This window comes from Hyla sarda, chromosome 2 (assembly GCF_029499605.1).
Source record: "Hyla sarda isolate aHylSar1 chromosome 2, aHylSar1.hap1, whole genome shotgun sequence".
Classification (NCBI taxonomy): Eukaryota; Metazoa; Chordata; class Amphibia; order Anura; family Hylidae; genus Hyla; species Hyla sarda.
In genome coordinates this window covers 187,553,773-187,580,590 of record NC_079190.1, presented here as the reverse complement: position 1 = coordinate 187,580,590, position 26,818 = coordinate 187,553,773, and the positions used below count along the sequence as shown (strand labels likewise).

The following is a 26,818-nucleotide window of genomic DNA, read 5'->3' as shown; positions in this document are numbered from 1 at the left end:
CCCAGACATGGTTACATTAACATACTGTGGATTTACCAACCACCACTGCTGGAGATTTGTTCCAAGCATCTTCTATTCTTTTTAGTGAAATAATATTTTTTTCATATTGCTTCTGATCTCCCCCTCAACTAATCTCAGAAGAACTCACTGAAATAGACCAATGTTATGCCTGAGCCTTACCAGAGAGACTAAGGTTGAGCCTTATTCCTAGTAAATACTAAACCATATCTGTAGTGCCAGCGCTGTCACCCCGCTGGGCTTCATACACTTTCTGCTTTTCCTTTATGCTGATGCTCTATGTTCTCTTTCCTGTATTGGATCCAGACCATTCTTCTATTTGCTTGTAAAGATGCGGTTTTTATATTTACCAAATGTGGTCTATTCTATTCTGGTTTGCACTGTTTATTCCCCCGCTGTACGATTTCCTGCTAAATGACGGCTATTTTGTTTTCCCAGGGAAGTATGGCTTATTTCCAGAGTATTTAGCTGTATGATGTATTCTTCAATCATTAAGTGTGGCTTTGTTAGTAAAAGTAGTTATTTCATTGAAGGGGTTGTGTCATGAGACCAGCGCTGTCCATATGCCCTATTACCCAGAGCAGAGACACTAACAAAGAGTGATGCCCACTCGGCCCAACTATGGTCACCCATTGTACTAAAATGAAAGGTGCTGCACAGGCCACTTATCAGTTCACCGAATGTTCAGAAACTAGGCCATTTTCATCTGAACAGTGTACGTACCAACTAGGGATTTCCGATACTGGTATTGGAACCGATACTGGACATTTGCACGAGTACTTGTGCAAATGTCCCCAATACCTAATTTGAGACTCACTGGCAGGTATCACAGAGGTGCCGAACTATGCAGCGAGCCCAGCAGCTAAGCACGTGTCGTAGCTGGGATCTGTGGCTAATGTCCAACATCACCGATCGCGGTGATGTCAGGCATTAACCTTTTAGACGCTGTGATCAAAGATGATCGCGGCCTCTAAAAGTCATGAATTTAACGGCCAGTTAGCTCAGGGATGCTGATCAGGATCACCGCGTTGAAATTGTCCTGATCAGCTGTGAGGATGGCCAGGGGGTCCCTTACCAGCTCCGTGCTGTCCAATCGTCACTCCTTTACTGCTGCTAGCCATTGCATAGCCGATAACACTGATCATTGCTATGCTATGGCATATCATTGATCAGTGTATGCAATCTACGTATTGCAGGTAATAGTGCCTTCTGGGGACTAAAAAGTGTGTATAAAAAAAAAAAAAAAAAAAAAAAAAAAGGAAGACTAAGATAACACATCCTAGATCTGAATGAACCACACACAATATTCCCCAGGGCAATCTGGGATTCGATAATCACATAAACACAATTACCCCAGAACGCAATGTCAGGGGTACAGAACTCCCTTTTAGGAGACAGCCCTAAAACTTATGATTTATTAGAACTATTAAAATAAACTATGTAATTGAAATGATGCTCAAAAGTGACCATTAAATCCCATGCCTTATGCCATAAATAATTTGTCATCCAGTGGATTTCCCACTTATTAATATCATATACAAGTGGGATATAATCTGAAATCCCACAAGAATAGAGCATATATTGGCATGTTATTAAATTGAACAATAACATGCCCCCTCTACATGTTTCAGTGAATAATCACCGTCATCAGGAGGATTGTAGGAAACACAGCTTGCCACGTGCATGTCCTGCTATTTATAGACTGTTGTCTTGACATCACAAGATTTCATCCCAATTGTGTCCAACCAACAATTCTGAATGAATGATGTAATCGTATGAATTACTTTTGTATTTACATAGTTGAATGTGCTGACAACAAAATCACACACAAATTATCAATGGAAATCAAATTTATCAACCCATGGAGGTCTGGATATGGAGTCGCACTCAAAATCAAAGTGGAAAACCACACTACAGGCTGATCCAACTTTGATGTAATGTCCTTAAAACAAGTCAAAATGAGGCTCAGTAGTGTGTGTGGCCTCCTCGTGCCTGTATGACCTCCCTACAATGCCTGGGCATGCTCCTGATGAGGTGTGGGATCGTCTCCTGAGGGATGTCCTCCCAGACCTGAACTAAAGCATCCACCAACTCCTGGACAGCCTGTGGTGCAACGTGGCGTTGGTGGATGGAGCGAGAAATGATGTCACAGATGTGCTCAATTGGATTCAGGTCTGGGGAACGGGCGGGCCAGTCTATAGCATCACTGCTTTCCTCTTGCAGGAACTGCTGACACACTCCAGCCACATGAGGTCTAGCATTGTCTTGCTTTAGTAGGAACCCAGGGCCAACCGCACCAGCTTATGGTCTCACAAGGGGTCTGAGGATCTCATCTCGGTACCTAATGGCAGTCCGGGACCTCTGGCAAGCACATGGAGGGCTGTGTGGTCCCCCCAAAGAAATGCCACCCCACACCATTACTGACCCACCGCCAAACCGTTCATGCTGGAGGATGTTGCAAGCAGCAGAACGTTCTCCACGGCATCTCCAGACTCTGTCATGTCTGTCATATGTGCTCAGTGTGAACCTTCTTTCATCTGTGAAGAGCACAGGGCACCAGTGGCGAATTTGCCAATCTTGGTGTTCTCTGGCAAATGTCAAACGTCCTGCATGGTGTTGGGCTGTAAGCGCAACCCCACCTGTGGACGTCGGGCCCTCATACCACCCTCATGGAGTCTGTTTCTGACCATTTGAGTGGACACATGCACATTTGTGGCCTGCTGGAGGTCATTTTGCAGGGCTCTGGCAGTGCTCCTCCTTGCACCAAGGCAGAGGTAGCGGTCCTACTTCTGGGTTGTTGCCCTCCTACGGCCTCCTCCACGTCGCCTGATGTACTGGCCTGTCTCCTGGTAGCGCCTCCATGCTCTGGACACTACGCTGACAGACACAGCAAACCTTCTTGCCACAGCTCGCATTGATGTGGTATCCTGGATGAGCTGCACTACCTGAGCCACTTGTGTGGGTTGTACACTCCGTCTCATGCTAACATTAGAGTGAAAGCACTGCCTGCATTCAAAAGTGACCAAAACATCAGCCAGGAAGCATAGGAACTGAGAAGTGGTCTATGATCACCACCTGCAGAACCACTTCTTTATTGGGGGTGTCTTGCTAATTGCCTATAATTTCCACCTGTTGTCTGTTCCATTTGCACAACAGCATGTGAAATTGATTGTCAATCAGTGTTGCTTCCTGAGTGGACAGTGTGATTTCACAGAAGTGTCATTGACTTGGAGTTACATTGTGTTGTTTAAGTGTTCCCTTTATTTTTTTGAGCAGTGTATAAAAACGCCCTTCCTCTAACAAAAAAAAAAATAAAAAAAATCCCTTTTTCCATAAAAAAGAAACCTTGTCACGTGACATAGAAAACAGTATCTGTAATCGGTATCGGTCTTAAAAAATGGTATCAGGACATCCCTAGTACCAACTAAATCTAGTAATAAACCACTAGCGATCTGTATTCTGTGGGGTCTATGCACATCTCCTCTTCTCAGCATGCCAAGGGCCGCCCTTATAACCTGTAGCCTTCCAGTATAACATAGAAACCCATAACTTTTAATATAAAGTGAAATTCTGATATTCTTCAAAGTTATTCAAAGGTGAAGTGCTTCAATTTGGGCAATGTTTTTTTCTTCTCATTATGGGAGATTTATCAAAACCTGTCTAGAGGAAAAGTTGCTGAGTTGCCCATAGCAACCAATCTTATTACTACTGTCATTTTTTAAAAGGCCTGTTAAAAATGAAAGAAGGAATCTGATTGGTTGCTATGGGCAACCGAGTAACTTTTCCTCTGATCTCCTCCATTCTGCCTCAAATAGGGACTTTGTAGACCAGAGTTTCTACACCACAGTTTCTAGACCATTGGTTTTTTTACAGTATAAATGTAACTGTACTAGTAATTAGTGCTGGGTGGTATACCGGTTCATACCGAATACCGAATTTTTTTTTCCTGCACGATATGAATTTTTTCCCATTCCGCAATACCGGTTGGGCCCTCCCCCTCGAATGAATTATCAGCCACAGCGTGTTGTCCCCCACATCGGGGAACTAATCATATGTGACCCGTGAGCGCTGCTCCTCTCACACACACCCAGGCCGGTATCGCAGCAACGGGGGAACGTAGGAAGGTGAGTTAAAGTTTATTTTGTTTATTTTTGAAGCCCGGGCTCAGGCTAGTACAGTACAGCGGCTGATAATTATTTGGGGGGGAGAGAGTAGCAGCGCTCGCGGTTCACATATGATTAGTTCCCCGATGTGGGGGACAGCACATCGCTGGGCTGATAAACCGGAGGGGGGGGGGGGGGGAGAGAAATACCGTGCAACCGCCATAATTTACAAAAATACTTTGATACACATCTTTGGTCATACCGCCCTGCTCTACTAGTAATATAGGGAATTTTTGTCTAATGGTATTGTACAGCAATGTCCAGCCTGAGAAGTATGGATGTGAATAATAACCTTGTAAGAAGTTATGGCATATTTTCCCACTTAGGAGGAATCTGTTAGATCATCTTGACCATAGCTCCAGACCATCCTTTACTGAGGATATCATTTCTCTTGTCTTCACATAGGAGAGAAAAGACAGTGCTAATCTCAAGGTGAAGTTGGCAGGAGCCGACTTGGAGATGTGAAAGAACGTCATTATGTTGTGTGTAAACAGTGGAGCAGAGAGTGCCCTGTGCTGCCAGCTGAAGCTACGCCATTGATGTGGACACGGCGCTGTGTAAATACAAGCAGACCTTTTCCAGTTTTCATCGTTGATACCTAGAGCAGACATTACAGAACCACTGTGATGGTGCAATGAAATGAGGCTCCGAAATGGAACTGTGGCCACCGCATTAGTGTTCATCACTTCTTTCCTGAGCCTGTCCTGGTACACAGCCTGGCAAAATGGGAAAGGTAAGGAGTACTGGAGTTCTATATTAGTAATTTGACATTCTGATGCGTATAGATATTTGTGATTGATGGGTTAACATAAGGTTAGCCAACCATTTTATAGATAACATCTTTTCTTTCAGATGGCACTGGACTCATAGGTCACTTTGATAAAACACTTATTGCACAGTTTAAAGGAGATGTCCGGCGCAGACTTTTTCTATTCCGTCCTGCCCGGGCTGCAAAAAAAGACAAAACTTTCACTTACCTCCATATGTTCTCCCGGAGCTCCGCAACAGCTGATCGGTCAGCCAGGCTGTCTGCTTCCTACTTCCTTTGGCCCGGTACGTCACACGGCGCTTCAGCCTATAACTGGCCGCAGCGATGTCCTGCCTCGGCCGGTGATAGGCTGAAGCGCCATGTGACGTACCGGGCTAACAGGAAGTAGGAAGTAAACAGCCCAGCCGACTGATCAGCTGTTGCGAAGCTCCGGGGGAACACATGGAGGTAAGTGAAAGTTTGTTTTGTCTTTTTTTGCAGCCCGGGCAGGACGGAATAAAAAGTCTGCGCCGGACATCTCCTTTAAGCCAAAATTTATTGTTGGTTTTTTGGTTGCATATAATACATTAAAGGAGTAGTGTAGTGAATTATAACTTATCCAAAGGATATGGGATAAGTTATAGATCACGGGGGGGGGGGAGCTGAGCTGAGCTGTTTTTCAATGTCCTTCTGCAGGGGGCCCAGAGGATGGTCCTGGGGCCGGGAGGACGGATGGTCCAGGGGCCGGGAAGAGGTTTCTGGGGCCGGGAGGAAGGTCCAGCACACCATCCCCATTACATATATCCCCTTCTCGGCGTGTGCCGGGAAGGGGACTTACATTGTAAGTTTGTCTTGCATAATGCGCTCCTTTGACATGTCTCTACAACAAATCGAAAGTTATTTAAAGGAAACACTCATCTTGATCACCCACACTAAATCCAAAGCTCAGGGTTATATTGCGGGCGACCAGGAGTGCAATGAGGTGTCTCTTACCAAATTCCATCCAGTGGCTCCTGTGATATTACCTGAGGAAAGTCCCGTTCTCAATTCAGTTACCTGCGCGCAGGGGGCGGGGCCTCGATGGCTGTCCGCCCCCTGCTTCTTTCTGCCTGCTGAAACAATCTGCCTCTATTAGTATATTCAAATTCTGCGCTGCGCTCTGAGGCCGGGACTTTTGTCAGGCAATATCACAGGAGCCACTGGATGGAATTTGGTAAGTAACACCTCTTTGCACTCTTTGTCACCCACACTATAACCCTGTGTATTGGGTTCAGTATGGGTGATCAGGGTGACAGTTTTCCTTTAAAGTGACAGTGCCCATTTAAAAGGGGTTCTTTAAATTTTAGGATATTGGGGGAGATTTATCAAAACCTGTCCGGAGGAACAGTTGCTGAGTTGCCCATAGCAACCAATCAGCTTGCTACTTTTAATTTTTGAAAGGGCTCTGAAAAATGAAAGAAGCGATCTGATTGGTTGCTATGGGCAACTCGGCAACGTTTCCTCCAGACAGGTTTTGATAAATCTCCCCCATTAAGTCTATATCATTGATATTCCTAATGTATTACAGTAGTTAGCTTGCGTTCAGAAGTTACTACATTTTGTGCAAGACCCCTTTTTTGCCCAAATATTTTGTGACTTTTCACCATTTGTGGTTCGTAAGAGGGATGTGGCCTCCTACATTGGGATTTACTAAAATTCATGGGTAAAACAATGGCAAAAATGAGATCAGTAAGTCATGCCAGCTCGTAACTGGCAAAGATTTCAGCATGTGGTGGTGAAAGAAGCAGCAACGTTATTATTTTTTATAGAGAGATGCACTTTCTAATAAATGAGTTCCCCAGCATATCTTTTTATCAAGACCAATATTATAGTGCAGAGCTGTGATTGGTTTCTATGGGCAACAAAGCCAGTTTGTCTTTTACACAGTTGTCGCAACCCTCCCCCAGTGTCTCCTGTTCTTTTTTTATTGTAGTAGATGTTTACTGTTATGTGTCTTGGGAATCTTGATAAAATGAAGGTTATTCAAGTTTGTTTGTGTTGTAAAGTAACCTCTCTTATTGCAGTTATGTCTGGTCCTGTAAAAAAAGTGTTTAGCGCTAAAATACAACACACATAAAATAATGTGAAGAGCATTTTATTTTATTTTAGCTTACAGATGTAGCGGTTGCCACCACGATACTCACCACACTATTGGAATAGTGTGCCATGGAATGTACAGGAACAGGGACCATCACTGGACTTCTATTTCTGTAGGCACTGAGTGACACTGCGTATAGTCCTATATGTATTGCCACTCGCTCAGTATTGGCCAGGTCAGTACAAGAGCATGCAGGCCTGTGACTGTAGCGTGCCTATTAGTCTTCTGACATTTCCACCTTCCCATGCCTTGGGAATCACACACTTCATGTAGTCTGCAGTTGTGAATGATACAGTATCTAGCAATGATAACAATAAGGCCTTGTTCATGCAAAGTAGTTTTTAGTAGATCTTTTTGTTTTTGGTTTCATCTTTAAAAAAGAGAAACAAAAATGTATATTATGCAACATAATTGACTGGGGCAGTTTCTTTTAAGGCTGGGTCCACACTACGTTTTGTCCCATACGGGGGCGCATACGGCAGGGGGGAGCTAAAAGCTCGCGCTCCCGTATGGGACCGTATGCGCTCCCGTATGTCATTCATTTCAATAAGCCGACCAGAGTGAAACGTTCGGTCGGCTCATTTTTGCGCCGTATGCGCTTTTACAACCGGACCTAAAACCGTGGTTGACCACAGTTTTAGGTCCGGTTGTAAAAGCGCATACGGCGCAAAAATGAGCCGACCGGACCGAACGTTTCACTCCGGTCGGCTCATTGAAGTGAATGGCATACGGGAGCGCATACGGTCACATACGGGAGCGCGAGCTTTTAGCTCCCCCCTGTCGTATGCGCTCCCGTATGGGACAAAACGTAGTGTGAACCCAGCCTAATTCTCTTGGTTTAATACCTTTGTGACTTTTCCCCTATACCGATGATCCATATTTACTCTCCACTTTCCACCATTTTTAGTGATTGTTTACCATAGAGTTTGCAGTTCTATATTAAATAGAACATCACAGAAGTTTTTATCTGTACTTGTTTTAGATAATTAAAGCATACCTGTAATATTATGGAAAAAAATACTGCTTCTATATATTACTTACTAGTTAACACAGATGCTTTACATGTTTTATGTGTCTAGCTTCTGTATTTGCTCACAAATCCCTCCGCTGCTCGCTCATTCTGACATCCACTGCTCAGGAAGGGGCATGTCCGAGGCAAGCTTTGAGCCTGCCCCCACTCACCAAGCATTCACTTCCTCCCTTAGTCTGCTGTTCAGTGCTGGGTCTCTTCATCCAATCAAAGCAGGCTGCTCTGTAACCCCTCCTCTCTCTTTTTAGACAGGAGTCTGATAGACAGGACAGGAGTGAGCACAGAGGAGTGCTAGTCCTGCCCTTATTTACCACACTTGTCCCAGCCTGTGCTTTAGCTGGAACAAAAATGATGCTGCAGCCGGACTGTATGGACACCGTAGTCTTTTTTTTTTTTTTTTTTTTTTTTTTTTTTTAATTTAAAAACAATTGTATGAATATATTAGAAAGCTTAATGTTTTGCCAAGATGTACAACATATAAAAAGTTTTTGATTCTGATTGTGCCAATTATTTAAAAGGGTTGGCCGCTTTCTAAAACTTACATGTCTTAAAGCTTAAAGGGGTACTCCGCCCCTAGATATCTCCCTGCTGCACCCAGCGTTTGTCTAGAGTGCCAGAGGCTGATGTTGTCACGGCTACACCCCCTCAATGCAAGTCTATGAAGTTTGCTCTGTGCACCGGATGTCTGGGGTGCTGCTGCCGGGGTGTGGCGGGACCCACGGGATCAGACATCTTATCCCCTATCCTTTGGATAGGGGATAAGATGTCTAGGGGAGGAGTACCCCTTCAAAGGGGTGGCCCAGCAAAACAAAAGGTCTTGTAAAAAAAAAAAAAAAAAAAAAAAAAAAAAAACAACACCTTATATACACCTGCCCTGATCCCCTGTCATGTTCAGTCCCTGCTCCATTCAGTAGATAATCACTGTGGAGAGCGGGGAAACTGGGCAATCTTTTTTGGATGGATTAAATAAAGATTTATACTTTTTTAGGCTATGTTCACATGCTGCATTTTTGGCAAAACTTTTGTGTTTTTAATTAGGGATCGACCGATCATCGGTTTGGCCGATATTCACGATTTTGGGCGTTATCGGTATCGGCAATTACCTTGCCGATAATGCACCGCACACCCCCATTGCCTCCCCCATCCCCAGTAGGTATGGGGATAAATAGCCGATAACTTATACTAACCTCCACAGATTATCGGTATCGGCCCTGAAAAATCCATATCGGTCGATCCCTATTTTTAATTAGGTTTTTCAACTTGTCATTTTTACCCTGATTTTGGTAATTCTTGATAAAAATGCAGCGGTACCATAACATGTGAACACAGCCTTATAATGTCAGTCCATATGATTGTTTTTTTACAGGCTTTTAGCTACCTGTGAGTCAGACCCCTTGGACATTTTCTACAGTGTGTCTCCAGCTGTTGCAAAACTACAACTCCTAGGGCATGCTGGGAGTTGTAGTTTTTCAGCAGCTGGAGACACACTGTTTGGAAAAACTGCTCTAGAAGAATAAGCTGCTACTAGCATGCTGACAGGTTGGTTGCCTTGGGGGAATATTGCTCTGTTCTAATGCGTGGAGTGTACTCGCTTTATTGTATTTATTGCACAAATGGAAACAAACTAATGGTTCCTGCAAATAATTATCTCATATATGGAAGCGAGCACATTTTTTTAGCATTATTTCCGTTCATTGATCCACTGGCAGTTCTTTTTTTTTTTTTTTTTTTTTTTTTAATGTTTCCATAGCTATTTTAGCTAAACTGGTAATGTTTGCAGTCAAATTCTGTGCATTCCCCATAGAGTCATATGTTTTTTTTCCTGCTTTTATTATGTCCTTTGAGAGAAATGGTCCGGGGAGTTGGCGGGGTGCATGAAATGGCACTGGGGTTATAAGAGGGGATGAAATGGTCTGGGGGGTTGGAGGGGTGAATGAAATGGCACTGGGGTTATAAGAGGGGATGAAATGGTACAGGGGTTGGCAGAGTGAAAAAAATGGCACTGGGGTTATAAGAGGGGATGAAATGGTCCTGGGGTTGTAGGGGTGAATGAAATGGCACTGGGGTTATAAGAGGGGATGAAATGGTCTGAGGGGTTGGAGGGGTGAATGAAATGGCACTGGGGTTATAAGAGGGGATGAAATGGTACGTGGGGGTTGGAGGGGTGCATGAAATGGCACTGGGGTTATAAGGGGATGAAATGATACGGGGGGGGGGGGGTTGGAGGGGTGAATGAAATGGCACTGGAGTTATAAGAGGGGATGAAATGGTCCGGGGGGTTGTAGGGGTGAATGAAATGGCACTGGTATTATAAGAGGGGATGAAATGGTACAGGGGGTTGTAGGGGTGAATGAAATGGCACTGGGGTTATAAGAGGGGATGAAATGGTACGGGGGGGTTGCAGAGTGCATGAAATGGCACTGGGGTTATAAGAGGGGATGAAATGGTACGGGGGGTTATAGGGGTGAATGAAATGGCACTGGGGTTATAAGAGGGGATGAAATGGTACGGGGGGTTGTAGGGGTGAATGAAATGGCACTGGGGTTATAAGAGGGGATGAAATGGTACGGGGGGTTGGCGGGGTGAAAAAAATGGCACTGGGGTTATAAGAGGGGATGAAATGGTCCTGGGGTTGTAGGGGTGAATGAAATGGCACCGGGGTTATAAGAGGGGATGAAATGGTACCGTGGGGGTTGGAGGGGTGCATGAAATGGCACTGGGGTTATAAGGGGATGAAATGATACGCGGGGGGGGGGGGGGGTTTGGAGGGGTGAATGAAATGGCACTGGGGTTATAAGAGGGGATGAAATGGTACGGGGGTTGGAGGGGTGAATGAAATGGCACTGGGGTTATAAGAGGGGATAAGATGGTCCGGGGGGTTGTAGGGGTGAATGAAATGGCACTGTGGTTATAAGAGGGGATAAGATGGTCCGGGGGGTTGTAGGGGTGAATGAAATGGCACTGGGGTTATAAGAGGGGATGAAATGGTACGGGGGTTGGAGGGGTGAATGAAATGGCACTGGGGTTATAAGAGGGGATAAGATGGTCCGGGGGGTTGTAGGGGTGAATGAAATGGCACTGTGGTTATAAGAGGGGATAAGATGGTCCGGGGGGTTGTAGGGGTGAATGAAATGGCACTGGGGTTATAAGAGGGGATGAGATGGTCCGGGGGGTTGTAGGGGGAATGAAATGGCACTGGGGTTATAAGAGGGGATGAAATGGTACGGGGGTTGGAGGGGTGAATGAAATGGCACTGGGGTTATAAGAGGGGATAAGATGGTCCGGGGGGTTGTAGGGGTGAATGAAATGGCACTGTGGTTATAAGAGGGGATAAGATGGTCCGGGGGGTTGTAGGGGTGAATGAAATGGCACTGGGGTTATAAGAGGGGATGAGATGGTCCGGGGGGTTGTAGGGGTGAATGAAATGGCACTGTGGTTATAAGAGGGGATGAGATGGTCCGGGGGGTTGTAGGGGTGAATGAAATGACACTGGGGTTATAAGAGGGGATAAGATGGTCCGGGGGGTTGTAGGGGTGAATGAAATGGCACTGGGGTTATAAGAGGGGATGAGATGGTCCGGGGGGTTGTAGGGGGAATGAAATGGCACTGGGGTTATAAGAGGGGATGAGATGGTCCGGGGGGTTGTAGGGGTGAATGAAATGGCACTGTGGTTATAAGAGGGGATGAGATGGTCCGGGGGGTTGTAGGGGTGAATGAAATGACACTGGGGTTATAAGAGGGGATGAAATGCTACGGGGGGTTGGAGGGGTGCATGAAATGGTACTGGAGTTATAAGAGGGTAATCAAATGACACCGGGGAATCAGAGTGGGGATGATGTGGCACAGGGAGTGATGAAGGGGCAGTGAGATGGTAGTTTTAGCCTAGGGGGGGTTCCCTGCTTTGGACCTCCCTCTATAAGCCAGTTGAGAGAATGGCCCACCATTGATAAAATGTATTCTGCAATGCTCTTATTCTCTGTAGATTTTGCAGCTTTTTCAGTGCATACATCAGAAGCACTCGTCCCCTTTAAATGTATTACAGATTAGGTAATATCACATAATATATACAAACAGATATTCGGGAGGTGAAATTTAGTTTGACAGCAGTGTTGGCAGTCATTGAAGATTTTTCTTGGCAAGTCCTTAGAACTTCTGTTGGATAAGTATGTTCACGGTAAACTTAATCCATAGTATTCCACATTAGAAGCCACAAATATCTCAATTAGATGAATTATTGTGTTGTCCTATTTTTGTGTACCACACACATATAAGGCTGAATAGACAAGAAGAGCCTATCCTTTATATCGCATTAGGGAATTTCTGTAACCATTTAGTGGCAGGGGCTACTTTCCCATATATTTGCCCCTTTTCAGATGCCTCTGATTAGAGGCGTAACTTGTAGCTTCAGGGCCCCAATGCAAAATCTTTAACAGGGCCCGGTGTCTACTGTGTGTAATTTATAATACTGGTGACTACCTCTGCACCCCCTATAGTTACACCCCTGCCTTTGGTTATGTCACAATAAATAGTGTTCATATAATAGTGTAACATTAAGGGTAAAGACTGGCAGTGCTGGATGTGAATAGGCAAACAGATTACATCTTTAATCACTTATGTTCCTTTGTGCTACAACAGTGGTATTAAAGCCTAATTCCAGAATAACACAGTAATTTCAGGTGTGACTGCAGGGGACCCACTTCTGTGACACTCACGAGGACCCATGAAGCTGAGATATGAGGAAGTGCTTAGTAGGGTCTTCACTCTGTAGAGCTGGCATTAGAGGAACAGCCTTGTTTTCCATTGTTTCCCTGGGTGATACAATTGTTGACTGCCATACCCAGCAAAGTACCCTTTATGCCCTAGGTCTCCAAACTGTGGACCTTAAGCTGTTGTAAAACTACAATTCCCAGCATGCCTGGACAACCAATGGCTGACTGAACATGCTAGGAGCTGTACGGTAGTTTTCCAACAGCTGGAGGTCCACAGTTTGGAGACCACTGCTTACTGGCGCTCATAGGAACAGCTAAAGCAACTATACCGTGCCCGATCTCCCACTGTTGGGGTACCAAAGGTGTTTAGGTCCCCAGTGATCTGTCTTGACCCAGCCAAACAATGACAGAAACCCCACCAAGTGTGTGCAGAACTGTGTCCCTGATGGGGGGTTAAACTTTAAAATTATTAAGACTTTCTTGTGTTTTTAGGCTTTTGGCATCATGACTAAAATGCGGAATAGGGTTTCTTGCACCTCTAACAGTGTTTCCAGCATTTTCTTTGCTTGTCATAAATTTTAAGCATTTTTCATTGTACAAGTGTTTTGGCTGTTTTTTTTAGTTACATGTGCTTTTTTTTCTGACATTTTAAATCCTATAGAGAACCTTATAAGAAAGACACCAGAAATTGCTATACCCACAGAGCATCTATGAAAAAGAAAAAGAAAACTTGTCCACCTAGTCACCTGAGTTAACACATATTCTTTACCCCCAGTATGTGCTTTATGTATGTGCTTTACATTACTTTGTGAGAATCTGTGTTTTGCTGTCTAAAACATCAGGATTCCCTCCAGGATATTCTGTCCATAGCCTTAAATGTAACTTTTCTCTGTTCATGGCCCATAACTAATATTTTAGGCTGGTGTTCAGATCTTCTATTTCAGCCCCTCCCTGTACATGTGTGGGAGGGAGTAGAAAGCACTTCTTTATTCGTGGCCGGTGGGTACCATGTCCAGCTGTGAGATGTGTGTGTGATCCTGTGTGGGGCAGCTCGGGAAAGCGTCCTGCGTCCTACTGTACACAAGTTTCTTTCTAAGAGTGCGCGTTTTCAGAGTGGAAATGCAAACATTGCAGAATGTGAAATGAATCAACCTATTGACGTGCGCTGGATAAAGAGCTTCTTTCAGCCCTCTGTTTTTATAGAAAAACTCTAGTACTTAACAAAAATATGTTCCAAAGGCAAAGTCTTCATTTCTGGAAGCTTTCTGCTTCGGCTTTTGAAAGGGCAGAAAAGCAAACATCACATGCTTATTTCCTGGAAAATCGATGCTGTGACTTTCTTAATACGGCGTGCTAGGAGCTGGAGCCTGAGCAGCGCTGGTGGGCGCACTATCTGCCAGTATGTCAACACCAGATACCCACTTTGGCGCACTTGCGATTTCTTGAAATAAATATAAATCACATTTTATTAGAAGACATGCATGGAATGGAAGGATATCAAATATCTATTGACGTCAATAGAAATTCTAGAATACAGGCATTGGCATTTATACTTTTAGGCACATTGGCTTCCTGACCATTGAGATCCATGTATTCCAGTTAAGGCATGGTAGTAAGGAGTCTGATAAGTGGACAAACAAGCATTTTCATGTTACGTTTCTTATCTTGTACTATTGATTTACAGTAAGTTGTGTGTAAAAGGAGATGCACTTAATTACAAATCATTATCGGTTGCAATGGGCAGCACCTTTCCTTTTTGCCTACACTAGTTTTATATGTCAGGTTGTCACGGTTTTTCCTTTCAGCATCCTCCCGATGAATCGCCAATACGCTATTACTGCTGAATATTGTTTGTATTGGCCATCCTGGAGTAAAGCACAGCGCTGCTGTCTAGACACAGATCTGTCCAGTTCACAGCAAACAACACATTCTCTGCTTACTAAATGGAAAATATCATATTTTCTTGCTTCCTAATTCTGGTAAATAGCATATAACTGGTTCTGCATCAAGTTGCTAGAATCCACTTGTGTTTTCCAAGAGTGGCCCATGGCTGAAGGTTGGTGCTGATTGGCCCCGCACTGTTGCCCATAAGAACCAATCGTGTTCCTGTGTTACTTTTCAAAAAGATCTCACAGACAAACTCAATGTAAAAAAAAAAATGTATGCAATTGGTGCAAGTGTTGCCAATGGGTGCCACCTGCTCTTCTTTTTAAGGGCTTGTTTCCATTCATCTGGTCATCCAGCATTGTTGCCATCCCGCATAAAACGTGCTTTGATCTGGCCAAACCATGCCATCTGTGCTTGACTGTCCACAGATCCGGTGCCATACCCCATTTCAACCTAATGGATGGGATGTCGAATGCAAAAATTCAGCTTGTAACATCCAGGATTCCCATTCATGACTGCTCCATGACGCCGCTTGTATGGACCCATCCTTAGAACGGGAGATGACCAGACACTCACATTCATTCTGGAGTTGTCTAGTCCAGCTTTTTCACAGATTATTCATGACTAAATTGTTCCCTAATGAATAACTGCAATGGGATTTTTTTTATTTTGTAATTTATCCGCATTTTTTTTTTTACACACAGCATTTACCTGCATTTTTGGTGGGGTTTACACTGCTTCTTCTGTATTTTGGAGACACTGCTAGTTTTGGCTTACAAATAGTGATACACCAAAAAAGGGAACTGTGTAATATTGTGCCTACAAACCAACACCCGCTGGTGTAGTGCTAGCAATATCAAATTACTCCAAATTCAAACACTAACACCAAAAATTATAATAAAGCACATTAATCTTTATTAATCCAAAATACAGAAATAAGTTAAAAACACAGCAAATACATCAATTGGCACTAAACATAGATCTCAACTGGGAGTACACTAGTGGAATAGGCAGGCTAACCCGATTACAACCAGGGGACATAAGAGCAAGTGTACAGTTATGGCCGTAAATGTTGGCACAGCTGAAATTTTTCAAGAAAATGAAGTTTTTCTCACAGAAAAGGATTGCAGTAACACATGTTTTGCTATACACATGTTTATTCCCTTTGTGTGTATTGGAACTAAACCAAAAAAGGAGGGAAAAAAAGCCAATTGGACATAATGTCACACCAAACTCCAAAAATGGTCTGGACAAAATTCTTGACACCCTTTCAAATTTGTGGGTAAATAAGATTGTTTCAAGCATGTGATGCTCCTTTAAACTCACCTGGGGCAAGGAACAGGTGTGAGCAATATAAAAATCTCTCCTTTTTATCTACTTTCAGGTGTGAAGTTCACTTGCTTTGCATTGTGTGTGTCTGTGTGTGCCACACTATGCATGGACAACAGAAAGAGGAGAAGATAACGGTCTGAGGACTTGACCAAAATTGTGAGAAAATATCAACAATCTCAAGGTTACAAGTCCATCTCCAGAGATCTAGATTTGCTTTTGTCCACAGTGCGCAACATAATCAAGAAGTTTGTAACCCATGGCACTGTAGCTAATCTCCCTGGGCGTGGACGGAAGAGAAAAATTTAAGAAAGGTGTCAACGCAGGATAGTCCGGATGGTGGATAAGCAGCCCCAAACAACTTCCAAAGATATTCAATCTGTCCCGAGGATCGGGGAACATCAGTGTCAGCGCAAACTATCCGTCGACATTTAAATTAAATGAAACACTATGGTAGGATACCCAGGAGGATCGCACTGCTGAGAGACATAAAAAAGCAAGACTACATTTTGCCAAAATGAACTTGAGTAAGCCAAAATTCTTCTGGGAAAATGTCTTAAGGACAGATGAGACCAAGATAGAGCTTTTTGGTAAAGCCCATCATTCTACTGTTTACCAAAAATGGAATGAGGCCTACAAAGAAAAGAACACAGAACCTACAGTGAAATATGATGGAGGTTCAATGATGTTTTGGGGTGGTTTTGCTGCCTCTGGCACTGGGTGCCTTGAATATGTGCAATGGATAGTTTCTCCGAGACAATCGTGCTCAGGGAAAAAAAAAATCTGTGTCCAAAAAAGCGCTCTCTCCTCTGCGTCAGCTCGCGGGTATCGGATACAAATGGTGGTCATGAAAAGAAATAGCCTTGCTCGGTGGAGTAGTTTAGTAGTTGGAGTTTTATTGAGAAAAATCACAGAACGCGTTTCGAGGGGTGGGACCCCCTCTTCGTCAGATCCAATGATGTGGCATGTATGCAGAGGCCACTGATTTATACATGAAAAAGCCCGCGAAAATCACCGCAAATTACCGGGTGCACGGCAAGAACATACATGCAAACATGACCATAATTATAATATACATATGGGCTGTACCGTGTCAGCAGTGTTTACAACCCTCTGGCGGAGGTAAAACAAATTCTGAAAATACACAGATACATCTCCCATAATAAAGATACTTAAAAGTATTGGGACCATTGGCCCTGCCCTCCGTATGAGAGGCGGTGTAGGTGTGAGTGATAGAGTGCTGCTTCCTGTAGTCCGGTGACATGCAGAGATAGATGTGCGGGAGGATCGCGGCTGTCCATGGTATGGGAGACCTGGGTGAGTGTTTCCCATGTGGACCACATGTTAACATTACATTCCGAACAGGCCCGAGCTAGAATGAAGGGCTGTTTTTCTTTTTCTTCGATGTGGTGTTTTTGTAGGGGTAACGTATAGAGCTACCTCTCCAACAATCGGCCCCGTGGGAAGGCAGAGATGTAGCCAAGTCGTAGTCCCTTGAGGTTGGGTAAGGGAATTTTTGGTGGCAGAGATGTAGCAGGATCGCGACTCCCGGAGGTTTTTGCTACGGTGAGGGAACATTTAGTGAGATTCACCCTTTGTGGTATATTATCCTCCAATGTAGGTGTGGCCATTTGGGAGAGGATCCCGTGGATATATGGCCTGACTGAAGTTCCTAAGGAGAGGATGATATGATGAAAAGAAGCGGTGCGGCAGTCAGAATAGGTGGGTCTGTAGTGTTTGGCTTTAGTGGATTAATTCAATGGCTTCATTCAATCCATGAGGCTGGAGAGATTCCAATCTGTAAATCCAATACATTTCTTTTTTTTTCCCAAAGCTTCCAAGCGATTGGTAATGTGTTCTGGGATGTAATCAATGGGCATGATGGAAAAGGCTTCTTTGATCCCATTGTGTTTAGTTGTGATGTGCCGTGATAGGCCATGGAGCATGAATCCCTTTTTCACATTGCATCTGTGTTGATTTAGTCTTTGGTGTAATTTTCGCGTGGTCCTCCCCACGTATTGTTTTCCACAACAACAGTTGATGAGGTAGATGACAAACTGGGATTGGCATGTCAGGTGGAATTGCAATTGGAAAGTTTCACCTGTGTGGTGGCTCTTAAAGTCGGTGCTGTGATCTGCTATGATGTTGCAGCAGAGACGCCTCTTCTTGCCACATTTGAACACACCTTTTTTAAGGGTGGTCTCCTTAGTGCAACGTTTGGCTGGTCTTTGTTTTTTCAAGCGACTGGGCGCTATCATATTTCTAAGAGAGGGAGCTCTCCTGAATGTAAGCATAGGTTGAGAGGGCAGGATTTCTTTCAGGTAGGGGTCATTTTTTAAAAGACCCCAGTGTTTTTGTAGTATCTTTCTTATGTTGTAGTGGCCTGAGTAGTAGGTTGTTATAAAACTACTGTTCTTCCTCTCCGTGTTGTGTTTCAAACATTTTTTTGGGTTCCCTCGATTTTTCTTCTAATTTCTCCTTTTTACATTCTTCTTTTGGGTTTGCATCATTCGGAGTTGTTGACGGCACTCGAGGGGATGGTAAGCAGGATTCCTGAGTGAGTTTAAGTGCTTTCTGGAATGCATTTTCTACCAGGGTTTTAGGGTATCCTTTTTATAGCAATATGACTATGTGCAAGGCATCATGAAATCTGAGGATTACCAACGGATTTTGGGTCGCACTGTACAGCCCAGTGTCAGAAAGCTGGGTTTGCATCCGAGATCTTGGGTCGTCCAGCAGGACAATGACCCCAAAAATAAGTAAAAAAAAAAACACCCAGAAACGGATGGCAACAAAGCGCTGGAGAGTTCTGAAGTGGCCAGCAATGAGTCCAGATCTAAATCCCATTGGAGACCTGTGGAGAGATCTTAAAATTGCTGTTGGGAAAAGGCGCCCTTCCAATAAGAGAGACCTGGAGCAGTTTGCAAAGGAAGAGTGGTCCAACATTCCGGCTGAGAGGTGTAAGAAGCTTATTGATGGTTTGGTTAAAGGGTGTGCAACCAAATATTAAGTTAAGGGTGCCAATAATTTTGTCCAGCCCATTTCTGGAGTTTGGTGTGACATTATGTCCAATTTGGTTTGGTTTAGTTCCAATACACACAAAGGAAATAAACATGTATAGCAAAACATGTGTTAGTGCAATCCTTTTCTGTGAGAAAGAAATACATTTTCTTGAAAAATTTCAGGGATGCCAACATTTACAGCCAAGACTGTATGTCATATACATAATCATGATATCCTAAAAATCATGGAAGTCCAATCAGTAACAGTAAAATGCTTAGTGCATATCAGTACAAAACGAGACTGCAGGTATTAGATAATAATTAACTAGTCCCGGCATCCATTACATACACACGAGCCTTAACAATATGTGTACAAACCCCAACGTATGTTTTGCTCTGACAACGAAGCTTCCTCAGGGGGCCCCTTGAGGAAGCTCCATTGTCTGATATTACAAATAGTTAAGTACTAACTGAAATTCTGCTTGCATAAAAGTCGTCCAACTCAAGGTTTAGGCATATTTGGGGTTGTTGTTTTTTTTTTGGGTTTCTTTTTGTTGTATTTTTTTTTTTTTTTTTTTTATTGAAACATTGTATATTCTAGGCATTTTTATTTATAGGCTTCTCTATAATGCTACAAAAATGCATGTTCAAAATGTTACAGATGTCATTATGTTTATTTAAAAATAAAAATGCATAAGATGGTTGCCTTTAATGTGTGTTCACATTGAGTAATTTTATCGGATTCTCTGCTCATGAGATTCCATCTGGCAGCGGCCGCCAAAATCCTTCAGAGGTAGGACCATGCGGCCCTTGACGGCAATGCAGTGCTCGCAGAATTCCGTGCAAAAAGTGAACAGAGTACTCCACTGCTGCAATTCCGCACTAAATTGGTCTGTGATTCCTCTGTATGAGCATTCCCTTAAAGGGGTACTCCGGTGAAAACCTTTTTTCTTTTAAATCAACTGGTGGCAGAAAGTTAAACATATTTGTAAATTACTTCTATTAAAAAATCTTAATACTTCCTGTACTTATTAGTTGCTGAATACTACAGAGGAAATTCTTTTCTTTTTGGAATGCTCTCTGATGACATCACGAGCACAATTCTCTCTGCTGACGTTATAATAATAATAATGCTTTATTTATTGTTGTCCTTAGTGGGATTTGAACCCAAGTCCCCAGCACTGCAAGGCAGCAGTACTAACCACTGAGCCACCATGCTGCCCTTAGCATACATCTGCTATGCATCTGCTATGCATGGTTGCTAAAATGGACAGAGATGTCAGCAGAGAGCACTGTGCTCGTGATGTCATCAGTGTTCCAAAAAAGAAATTTCCTCTGTAGCATTCAGCAGCTAATAAGTACTGGAAGGATTAAGATTTTTTAATAGAAGTAATTTACAAATATGTTTAACTTTCTGCCACCTGTTGATTTAAAAGAAAAAAGGTTTTCACCGGAGTACCCCTTTAAAGTGTCCTTTTAATTTAAAAATACTTTAAACATGTTAGAAGCATGTCAAAGGTTTTGATAATGAGGACACCATCCATCATTAGAACAAGAGGGAAGAAGTGCGTTCTGTGCGCTTCACTCTCCTGTTTGCTGGGATATCTATCCAATTTCACTAGATGGGACCTTCATTGCTCTGTTATCATCATTATAGGGCTTATCCCACAATCAATAGTTATCTGCTATCCATAGGAAAGAGGTGATCTAGATGAACAGTGGAGGTGTGACTGCATGGACCCCCCCACCCCCCACCCGTCATACAAACTGAGGTGAAATGAACCACAGAATGAATGGAGCTCCGAGCTTGGCAATGTTCAGAAGCCTCATAGAGAATGGATAGAGAGCAGGCCATGCATGTGCAGTGTGCTCTGTTCATTCCGGGGGGCATTTCACCTCCATTCTCATGATCCTATTAGCTTTTGACTCTAGAAGTTGCTTTTTTACTGAAGTGATTGACAGGATGTGCAGAATAATCAATTCCATCACGATCACTACTATCTAACATACCTCTAGTATTAACAACCTCTGTAAACCTAGATTACATTATAGAGGTTTCTTTAAAACTTTGAATCTTATTACGTCCATAACATCTTTCAGGAAATTACACAAATGTTTTCAACCCAATAAAAAATGTGCGTTAGTTTTTTTTTCATTGTTGTTTTTGAAACGTTTCTCCAGCTAGTCTTGTTTGATGCGTGCAGGCAGCCGCCACTATTCCCACTGGACAGAACTGCTACAATTCTCATTAATACGGGTCTGCAGGCGGCTTTATTCACTAAGCTGGAAAGTCGCTGATCACAGAATTCTAAACGAAAATCGTCCACTTTGTTCTGCTTCTGCTTACAGAGAATATTTATAAACCTCAAAGACAAAAAGAGGAACGCTGGCAAATAATGGGAATTTCACATAGGACACTCAATTAACCATGTACTAACTGGATCTGAAACCGCAAGTGGACTAGAGAGATGGGGGAAACACCCTGCATATCACACTACATATGGAATATCTTAATATTATTAAAAACAGTAAATACAGCAAAATACCAATAATGTGACAGTCATTCAGATTGGTTAAACATGGGAACAATCGGGAATCTTAAGACCAAGTAATTAATAAATTGCAAAACTTACATCCTCCCTTAATCTTATAGTGGCGTATTTCATGTATTTTATTTTGAATGGTCCCTCTAGCTTTTCAGGTTACTGTGTAACTGGCCAATAATCTGAATCCACCACCTGTCTGATCCCATTTATGATCTAGAACAAGGTCAGGGGCACCACTAGATATTTTTTTTATAGAGTAACAAGCCTTAAAAAGGACATACAGCCTCTTCTGACCTGTCTGTTTTGGTAAATTGTGTTGCCCATCAAATACCAATTCTAGAACGTTTTGTGATTGCTCTGTGTTGTGCCATTCATCAGCTATTCTAGAAATGTATGACTAAATATCCTACTGGGTGTTACCAACTTCAGGTGTGTCCCTTAACTGTTTGACACTATCCAATGACAGGTGACAACTCTTGACAATGTAGAGACAAGCCCACAACTGGTACCACCCAGTTGCCATTTTAGTCATACATTTCTACAATGAATAACACAACACATAGCCATAAGAAAGTATGTTAAAAATTGTTCTTCCTGGGGAATACGTGTACTCTTTGAGAAGACCACCCATAAATGTATTCAAAAATTGTTTTCTATGGGAGTGGTCTTCTCAAAGAAAATAATGTATGGGTGACTGAAAATCCGTCACATATAATCTGGTCTGGATAAGAGAGTGGTCTTCTCAAAGGGGTGATCTAAATTTTTAATGTATTTACTAAAGCCGACAGGTCAGGAAAGGCCAAATGCAATCTCTGAAGTGGATGTCCAACACTATACTTTGTCATTGTTTAGTGTATTCCTATAAACATTGGAAGGAATTTATTCATTTATTTTTTTGAGTAGTCAACATAATCATTGGAGGACCAATTAAGTCTCTTTTGTTTTGTGTTCCATTTTATGTTGTTATATTTTTTTGAACAGAATTTGTTAGAGAGACTAGGTGGTTTGGATTATTCTCCTTAGTGATGGGGAAGGAGGAAAACTATTACCCTTTTCTGTATAAATGTAACCTATTGGCATTACTTTATTTCCGCAGAGAAATTGATTGCTTATCAGCGGGAATTTCATGCTTTGAAGGAACGCCTACGCATTGCAGAACATAGAACTCTCCAGCGCTCATCCGAGCTCCATGCTATTCTGGAACAATTCCGGAAGGCAGTGTCAGAGGCAAATGGAAGCAGAGACGCATTAAGTCATTTTTCAGGTAAACAGGCCTGACTTGCTTTATATTCCTTTTCCAGAATTTCCGTATATAAACTATTTAAAGAGTACCTCTCATGATCTTGCTAAATTTTATAATCCTCCCAGTTCACAGCCCCCATCATGATAAACCACCCCCTTTATTTTTATTATTTGTTAGTTTTCTACCTTGATATTACTCTGTATTTTCTGCTCAATCTCAGTCAGATTCACAGACTGGGAAGAGGCATTACCCAGCAGGTGTTACCTCATCTGAAGCCATACAGGGGAAAACTTCCTCCCTCACTATGCTACACACAGCCCAGAGCAGTTCAGTGTGAGGTGAGCTATGATTGGATAAGACTGCATCCCCCCAGCATTTCCTGATTTTGGACTTGCAGGAGTCCAAAGTCTGTGAAAAAGATTGGGGAAAATGTGCTCTTGACAAGTAGGGAGACACCTAGTGGCAGCTTTTTTAAACACAAATAAAACATAAAAACTTTTTTTTTTTTTATTTAAACAAAGTACATTAGAAATCTTTTTGATTTTCCATAAGGAGTGCAATAGCAAAAATTAGTTTTAATGAGTGCCCAATTAAGGAAGCTGAAAATCTTGTGAAAGGGGCATTCTCATCTCCGATCAATAGAAAATGCCACGACTTTATGACTTGTGAAGGGTCTAACTTCTGGGACCGCTACCAATCATGACCATGAATGTGATGCAGTGCTGGTGCAGTCTCTTTTTACCTGCACAGCTGCACCCTTAGGCCTTGTTCACATTATGATTGGTGTGTCTGAGGCACAGATACGTCAGGGAAAATGTCAAAATAAAATGCCAAAGTATCTTATCTCTGACAGGCACCAGCCCCATTCATTTCAATGGCTTGAGCGTAGACAGTTATTGACTACTTATGGGTCCTTTTCCAATTTATCATAGTTTTGTCTCGGACTGAAAATCACCGCAAACCAAATATCTCAAATTTGTGTACGCTCCGAAATTGCATGAACATAGTCACTAGCTGACTACATTGAAATGAATGGAGCACAGATACAACGGCGCGTCATTTTGATCTGAACTTAGCCTTACTTGTATAGGGCCTTGCCGCAGTACCCTACATACAAATGGCTGTGGTCCTGTGTACTGAGGGAAAACAATTGAAAAATACACAATGGCCCAGATTTATTAATCTATCGGAAATGTTGGTCCTTCACTATTTATCAATTGATGGCATATCCTAGTGTAGTCGTCTTCAAAGTGTGAATCTCCAAATGTAGCAAAACTACAACTCCCAGCATGCCCGGAGAGCCGTTGGCTGTCCGGGCATGCTGGGAATTGTAGTTTCGCTACATCACATCTGGAGGTCCACACTTAGAAGAACTCTGTCCTAGTAAAATGCTATTATTTTATGAAATTGAAAAATCTTTTTAAAGGGGTGAGCGTATTTGGCCCCTCAAGGGCTGATCTTAAAGGAGTACTCTGTCCCTAGCATCTTATCTCCTATCCAAAGGATAGGGGATAAGATGTCAGATCGCGGGGGTTCCGCCGCTGGGGACCCCCAGGATCTCCGCTGCAGCACCCCACTATCATTACTGGACAGAGCAAACTCGCTCTGTGCGTAATGACGGGCAATACAGGGTCTGGAGCATCCTGTCGTCACAGCTCTGCCCCTCAATACAAGTCTATAGGAGGGGGTGTGACGACCATCACGCCCCCGTGACTTCACTAGGGGGTGTAGCCGTGACGTCATGATGCTCTGGACTCTGTATCGCCGGTCATTATGCACAGTGCGAGTTTTCTCTGTGCAGTAATGATAGCGGGGTGCTGCGGCGGAGATCCCAGGGGTCCCCAACGGCGGAGATCCCGGGGGTCCCCAGCAGTGGGACCCCCTGCGATCTGACATCTTATCCCCTATCCTTTGGATAGGGTATAAGATGCTAGTGGCGGAGTACCCCTTTAAGGCCGTACATATATATATGTATATGTATATATTAATATATATATATATATATATATAATATATAATATATATAATATATAATATATAATATATATATATATATAGTAAGTATGTCTAAATAATATATTTATATTCCTGGTCCAGTGCTCTGTATTATTTCAGCTTTTGCTTTCTGAATGCTTTGTGTTCTGTTTTATACTTTCTCACTCACTGATCTTTCTATAAATAAATATTATCCCAGGCCTGGCTTTTCCACGGACTTCAGCCTTTATGTCACGTTACAGAATCCAGATGTTATTTTCTGATATATGTATACTATGCTCTTCATATAATACCCGTCTGTTTGACTCATTTGTGTTTGTGTATAGATGTGAGAGAGGGGTTCCATTAAGATGTTTCTTTGCTTTGAACATCGTGAGAAATGGGCCAGTGTTTGCCTGCAGTCTCCGGAGCGTATACTGACTGGAGATTCCATGTATCTACAGATGTCATGTTATGTACAGGCCAGTGATCCGCCATGACATACACTAGGAATGCCCTGTAGGCCATTATTTAAAATTCACTTGGCATTCCTGGATTTATCTAAGGGGATCTCTTTTCTGACTGAGCAGAATAAAAGGAGATCATTATTTGGGAGCATAACTATAGAAGTATGGCATAATATCGAAATATTGCTTGCAACATCCGCGCTTTGGTCAAACGTACACACATCAGCCATAATAGGGAAAGTGAATAACATTGATGATCTGGTAGCTGTTTATTTTTTTTTATTGTTTGTTTAGAATTGAATTTCTAATATTTGTTTCATTTTTATTTTTATTATTATTATTTTTTTTTATCATGTTTTCTAAAAATGCATTAAACTTTTTAGTCCTTTTTATCCCCCCTAGGGGACCTGAACATGTGATTACGAGATTGTATAGTATTCTGCAATACTTCAGTATTGCGCTTTTTTTATCCTATTCCTTAGGCTTAGGGTCCTCTAGTAAGCCTCGGGCTGGCCTAACAACCCAGCAGCGCCCTATGATGAGACGACAAAAAAAGACCCCTCTATTTGTCTAATTGCTTAGATGCTATGGTTGGCATCTAAGTGGTTGAATGGTAACTCTGATGCCAGCTGATGTGGCAGAGTAAACAGCTGTTACCCTCTGTATATGGAGTGGAATCATTTCCCTGTCCTGCTTGGTGTGTGCACTCCCATCTTCTGGCATACCTATAAGGCTTCATTCACACTGCCGTTTGAACACGGCATTGCAACTCCCACCCGGGAAACGGGAGAATAGCGGGAGAAAAAATAAATCATGCAACGTCTTTTTCTCCTGCTACTCCCGTTAAAAAAACGGCACCTGGCGTACCCCATAAAAGTAAATGAGATTTGTCGGCCCCGTTGTTGCCTGTTGTGCCCCGTCCGCAAAAAAAAAAGAGCCTAACATGTTTTTTTGACAGAGCGCAACGACAGTGTGAAAGGGGCCTAATACCGATGGCAGGAATGGGTTAATGTTATAGCTAATCGGTGAAGATGAGGTTAAAGGGTACTCCAGTGGAAAACATTATTTTTTTTTTTTTTTAAATCAACTGGTGCCAGAAAGTTAAACAGATTTGTAAATTACTTCTATTAAATAACTTAGTCCTTCCAGTACTTATTAGCTGCCATATAACACAGAGGAAGTTGATTTATTTTTGAATTTACTTTCTGTCTGTCCACAGTGCTCTCTGCTGACACCTCTGTCCATGTCAGGAACTGTCCAGAGCAGGAGAGGTTTGCTATGGTGAATTTTTCCTGCTCTGGACAGTTCCTGACATGGACAGAGGTGTCAGCAGAGAGCAATGTGGTCAGACAGAAAGGAAATTCAAAAAGAAAAGAACTTCCTCTGTAGTATACAGCAGCTAATAAGTACTGGAAGGATTAAACATTTTTTAACAGAAGTAATTTACAAATATGTTTAACTTTCTGTGACCAGTTGATTTAAAAAAAAAAAAATACGTTTTCCACCGGAGTACCCCTTTAAACATAATTTTTTCTTTGGTGAGCTATTAAGAACTTCTACGTGTT

At 42.7% G+C, this 26,818-nt stretch overlaps 1 protein-coding gene across 2 annotated transcripts in view; it reads left to right on the top strand.

The window, feature by feature from the left end:
• MGAT4A (alpha-1,3-mannosyl-glycoprotein 4-beta-N-acetylglucosaminyltransferase A) overlaps positions 1–26,818 on the top strand; it is a 73,276-nt gene that overhangs the window by 17,873 nt on the left and 28,585 nt on the right. For both annotated transcript variants that reach the window (XM_056555942.1, XM_056555943.1), the window contains exons 2-3: positions 4,587–4,914; positions 22,666–22,833. In XM_056555942.1, the coding sequence (XP_056411917.1) occupies positions 4,821–4,914; positions 22,666–22,833 (262 nt within the window). In that variant the 5' untranslated portion in view covers positions 4,587–4,820. The remainder of the gene's footprint in view (positions 1–4,586; positions 4,915–22,665; positions 22,834–26,818) is intronic.